At 41.3% G+C, this 4002-nt stretch overlaps 1 protein-coding gene across 1 annotated transcript in view; it reads left to right on the top strand.

Annotated features, from left to right (window-relative positions):
• The window catches only part of LOC308281574 (glycine receptor subunit beta-like), a gene marked incomplete at both ends in the record, with an annotated part of 97795 nt that extends 97031 nt beyond the window's left edge, over window positions 1–764 (top strand). The window contains one exon of the mRNA XM_080721801.1: window positions 471–764. Coding sequence (XP_080577927.1) covers window positions 471–764 — 294 coding nt within the window. The remainder of the gene's footprint in view (window positions 1–470) is intronic.
• Between the last annotated feature and the right edge of the window lie 3238 nt (window positions 765–4002).

Genomic DNA, 4002 nt, shown 5'->3' with positions numbered 1-4002 from the left:
TCTATTTAAAGGTACTATGACAGGTGCCAAGGTGGACACCATCAATGCTAATCACCCTGTGAGGATGACACCTCACACCTGAATGGTGATTGCGCATCACTGGTAAATGTGTAATAAGTAAACTCTGATTCTCATTAAATAAACAATAAAAATACATGCATTTTTCTTTAACAATATCCACAAATACATAATCAAACAATCTCATATTACGCTAATATTTGTCGCTGAGGACATCGGGCAGCAGATTGCCTTTCATAAATCAGCTTCAACCATTAGGATAACAAATGTATACACTTGCAACCAGCAACAAATAACCATGACGTGCTGCATACCCCTGCGATACCCAATTGACGCCCCTGCTTGGAGGTCGACTATGTTCAATATTTTCACAAAAAGGCCCTTTTTAGAAATGTCAGCCCCTGCCTCTCTAACATTCTCTGCCTCTCTCTGCCTCCCTCTGTCTGGTCCAGGTGGTGGAGACGCGCTGTAAGAAGGTGTGCACGTCCAAGTCGGACCTGCGCTCCAACGACTTCAGCATCGTGGGCTCGCTGCCGCGGGACTTTGAGCTCTCCAACTTTGACTGCTACGGCAAGCCGGTGGAGGCGCCGGGCCTCAGCAAGCAGAGCAAGGCCAACAAGAAGCCGCCGCCGCCCAAGCCCGTCATCCCGGCCGCCGCCAAGCGCATCGACCTGTACGCGCGCGCTCTCTTCCCCTTCTCCTTCCTCTTCTTCAACTTGGTCTACTGGTCCGTCTACCTCCCCTAGTGGCGAGGAGGGCACGAGCAATATATAGGAGAGGACAAGGAGAAAAGTATTGTTCTGACTGAAGTAAAAGTACCAATACTGCAATGTGGAAATGCTTGAGTAAAAGTACATAAATTGTTGGTGTCAGAATATACTTAAAGTACAATGGTAAATTATGCAGAATGACTTGAAGTTTTCAAGTGTATAAAAACATATTTTGAAAATAGCGGATCTACAAGCTCACAATGTGTCGCACCGTCCACGATGCAGTTTCTAGATCTATTTTCAAACTGTATATAGAGCTGAGGTGGTTAATGTATGTTTTGTAATGATAACCAAAATCTCCAAAGTAACTAGTAACTAAAGTTTTCAAATAATTGTAGTGGAGTAAAAGTACAATATTTGCCTCTGAGATGTAGTGGGGTAGAAGTAAAAGTACTGAAAATTGGAAATACTCAAATAAAAGTAAAAAATACCAACACAATTGTAGCCTACTTAAAGTTGCTATATGTATTTTTCTGCTGACATAAGCAGGAAAAAGGCAGTTGCTTATTTTTTTTATTATTATTTTTTTTTTTATTATATTCAGACGGCTAGCCATGCTTCTTAAAGAAATGTTGTCTCTGTGACACTTCCTGGGGCCACAATCTGCCTCCAAAACTATTATGGCCAAATTCCAATGTCCTCCCTAAGCCCTGTTGACTGTTAACTCACGGACTTAACTGACATCAACATGGTAAGGCCCTAGTGGTGAGCAAATGAACTTTTGGGGACTCAGCTAGAGGGTATAGCTCCAAAGGTAACAAACAGCACTTTAGATGAGTGTTTTATTCATGACACTTTACATCACATTTAAAACTCTTTACTGTCCTTATTTACAGTCATTGCTTTAAAGGTTGTGATTGTTGATTATTATTATTATTATATTTAAGTTAATCAATTTGTTTTCATTTCTGTTTGGATTAGGGTTTATAATGTTATTCAATAGCATTTCCATATTCTGTATCTACTTTGCAATTTTTTTTTCAGCTAAATATATATCTTCCATTCCGTTTCCTTTCATGATTCATTTCCATACATCTGGAGGATTCCCCTGCTAACGCTATGAACTGTGGGTAATTCCTTTGCCAAAGGCTGCATGTACGGACTTTCGGAAAGTCAACAAAAAGGGGCGTTCCCGCACCCTCACGGACTTACCGATTTTACATTGGAACAACCCTCAAGCCCTTATGCCTCAACGTGAACGCGCACGTTGACTTTGGCTAAGTCTGTGAGTTAGCAAGTCAACGGATTGGAATTGGGCATATGTTTATCTGTGAGAAGTTCTGACATTGGTCGATAGACAGATAGCCTGCCCAATAAGCGACCAATCAGGGTCGCCTCTTGTTCGGATTGGTTAGACCTGTCTGTCAATCCTTTTAGCCCCGGGTCGGCTGGTTCATGCACCAGTGAGCTGCTAGTGACAGAGCTTCTTACAGATAAAATAATAGTTTTGGAGGCAGACTGTGGCTCCTAGAAGCGTCACAGAGACTAGATTATTTTAGGGAGCATTGTTAGATGTCTGAATATAATAAAATAAAAATAAAATAAGCAATTGCCTTTTTCCTGCTTATGTCAGAAGAAAACTACATATAGCATATTTAAGTAAATGTACTAACTGTAGTTACTTTCCACCACTAAGATAAGGAAAGGACGAGAGGAAGGAACCAACACATTTATTATCCCAATAAAACCTGAGGCTGATTCTGCCAAATGCCATCTGAATTTAACATGTTCTGAAAATACATAGGTCGCAATTATTATTGATCTACAAGCTCAAAGCGTGGCGCAAGAAGTCACATTTAGAGCTTGTAGATCTGCTACTTTTGAATCTGAATCCGGAAAAGTAACAGTTTCGGACATGCAAGGTTTCCACCCGATAGAGAAAAAAACGCTAAAATCTACAATGACACGAGATGCTTTCCTCAAATCATTTGATTTTATTTGATTTGATGATGCTATCCTGCTAAGAAAGTGAATGTTATTCTAACTCTGAGAGTGTACACATGGAACCAAATGGACCCTTACAGGTCCATTTGGTTCCATGTGTACACTCCGGTCTCCACATAATTAAAGTCCAGACCATTACAGATGACAATAGGAATGATGCAAGAGCTCATTTATACTTTTGTCCAATGGAGAGGGGGGAAAAATGCAATTGCAACTGCTTTCACAGTTGTTTGTTGAGGGGGTTGCGGGCACGAAAAAAGTCTAGATTAGGCTTAAAAGGTCAGAAACTGAGATGATAGTTAAATTGATCCTCGATATTTTTGTAAATATTTAACATCAAACCTGCTAGTTGCTGCTTTGGCGCCATGCGTATACCCTATATCCATACTGTATGTTTGTCTGAAGCTTTTTACTGAATAAATGAAAAAAAAAATGGAGAAAAAAAAGAACAAAAAGCCATTGATTCGAGGTTAGCATAAGCTAACCTAATAGCCAGCCAAGCAAAGTGAATGATATGCTATGTGATGAGCTAGCTAGACGGTACTGTATCTATGCAGGGCGACATTCTACTGGCCAGTTGAAGCTCGCTAAATGCTAATAGCACTAAATTACCCTAATCAGGGCTGGATTAACCATTGGGCCGGTGGGGCCGTTGCCAGGGGCCCTTGGCTCTCAGGGGCCCTTGGGGGAACTGGGCCGCGTGGTCAGTGTAAATTTACTAAAATTAAATGTATACGTTAATTAAAATTCAAATGTGTGGGCCCTTCCTCTGCTGTCAACAGGTGCTTTCTTGGCCCACAGATGATCATAATGGCTTAAAATCCGAGCTGGGTAGTGCTCATCGGGAGGGAGGGGGGGGTTATGGTGGAGGGTGGGGGGGCCCTGAAAAATGTATCGGCCAGGGGCCCTCGCGGGGGTTAATCCGTCCATGACCCTAATGTCAACGTTTTAAGTGTCACAACGAAAAGTACTTAACAAGCTGGTATAGACTAGGAGAGAGTGGGGTAAACTGAGAAACTTTTTACATTTGCTCCCCTCTAGGCGAACGAAAACATATATCAGTAAAAATGTACACATTTCCCAGTAATTTGGGATGTTTCCAAACAATGGAAGGTATCAGAATGTATTCAAGACAAAAGGCAGTGAAAATATGATCGTTTTAAAATAAGTGGTCTTGTGTCTCAGTTTACCCCAGCCCCGTGGTAAACTGAGACAGACCATAGCAATCAAGGGGGTAAAGTGATTTGAGCAAGAACATTTACTTTTACAT

The sequence above is a fragment of the Nannobrachium achirus genome (assembly GCF_963921795.1).
Source record: "Nannobrachium achirus genome assembly, chromosome: 3".
NCBI lineage: Eukaryota > Metazoa > Chordata > Actinopteri > Myctophiformes > Myctophidae > Nannobrachium > Nannobrachium achirus.
The sequence above is the reverse complement of the archived record's forward strand: the minus strand, read 5'-3'. Positions and strand labels throughout refer to the sequence as shown.